Source organism: Manacus vitellinus, unplaced genomic scaffold, assembly GCF_001715985.3.
Source record: "Manacus vitellinus isolate BGI_N305 unplaced genomic scaffold, ASM171598v3 scaffold_129_pilon, whole genome shotgun sequence".
NCBI classification, from domain to species: Eukaryota; Metazoa; Chordata; class Aves; order Passeriformes; family Pipridae; genus Manacus; species Manacus vitellinus.
Window position 1 is genome coordinate 374372 of NW_021938948.1, and position 1112 is coordinate 375483.

Sequence of the window (1112 nt, forward strand, 5' to 3'; positions counted from 1 at the left end):
GCCCCAGGCACACCTGGGGCAGGGACCCGGTGGAGAGGTGCAGCTTCTGCTGGAACAAGTCACTCAGTGCCTGGTTCTGCCGCTCCAGCTCGAACACCCGTTTCTTCAGCTTGATGCACTCCTCACGCAGGTCCTGGTCAGGGCAGGGGGGTGGGGGGGTTAGAAAGGACCCCTCAGACTCCCAACATCCCCCCCAGATCCCCAACATTCCCCCTAGAACCGCAACACCCTCCCCGGCCCTCCTGACACCCACCTTTTGGTTGAGCAGTGCCTGCACCACGTGGTTGGCGACCTGGGGAGCAGAGGGGGGTTTGGGTGGGGTGGGAGGGCACACACAGCCCCCTGCCCCTGCACACACGTGTGCACACGTGTCCCACATGTGTGTGTGTCCCTGTGTCCCCGTACCTCGTCCAGGCAGCGCTCGTACGTCTCCCTCTGGTTCTCGTTGGCCTGGGCCAGGGCTGAGTTCTCTGCCTGGGACAGAGCAGGGACAACTCAGGGGATGCAGTGGAGGGGCCCGGGCACCTGGACCCCCCTGTGGCACCAAGGGGACCCCTCCTCCTCTTCCTGGTAGGACCCAGTGCCACTCATGGAGGGGCAGAGCTGACCCCTGATCAGTGGCACACAAGGGCCATGGAAAGTGCTGCCCATCACCGCGGTGCCTGGGCTGTGGGGTCCACGGCTGGCTCTTGGCACCAGCTGCATGGTGGCCACGGTTTCATGGTGGCCATGGCTGCCTGGTGGCACCAGCCATGGCTGCCTGGTGGTCCCGTGCCCCGGTGGTCCCATCCCCACGTACCTCCAGCTCCCGCAGCCGCTGCAGCAGCTCATGGCTGGTGCCCGTCTCTCCCAGGGCCGCGGGGCTCCCGGCTCCCGGCGCCTCAGCCACGCTCTCCGACATCACTGCTGCAGGGGACACATGTCAGGAGGGTCCCTGCTGGCCCTGGCCAGTGTCCCCCGGCCCGGGGCACCCCCAGACCCTGCGCAGCACAGACCCCCCTTACCTGGCTCGGGGCGTCCCCAGCCCTGTCCCTCCACGGTGTCACCTGCCGGGAAAATGGGGCTGAGGGGGGTGGGACGAGGCCTCAGGAGACCCCCGGGGCCGAGTCCTG

At 67.6% G+C, this 1112-nt stretch overlaps 1 protein-coding gene and 1 long non-coding RNA gene across 2 annotated transcripts in view; both read right to left on the bottom strand.

Moving 5' to 3' along the window:
* Positions 1 to 25: 25 nt before the first annotated feature.
* On the bottom strand, positions 26 to 451 carry LOC115308157. The gene is made up of 3 exons (XR_003916477.1): positions 406 to 451; positions 254 to 292; positions 26 to 133 (listed from the first exon to the last, which is right to left on the bottom strand). It is a non-coding gene; the product is annotated as an uncharacterized LOC115308157 (long non-coding RNA).
* A 267-nt stretch (positions 452 to 718) lies between these two features.
* Positions 719 to 1112, bottom strand: part of KANSL2 (KAT8 regulatory NSL complex subunit 2) — a 14948-nt gene continuing 14554 nt past the window's right edge. Inside the window, 2 exon segments of the mRNA XM_029965991.1 lie at positions 719 to 906; positions 1005 to 1046. Coding sequence (XP_029821851.1) covers positions 719 to 906; positions 1005 to 1046 — 230 coding nt within the window.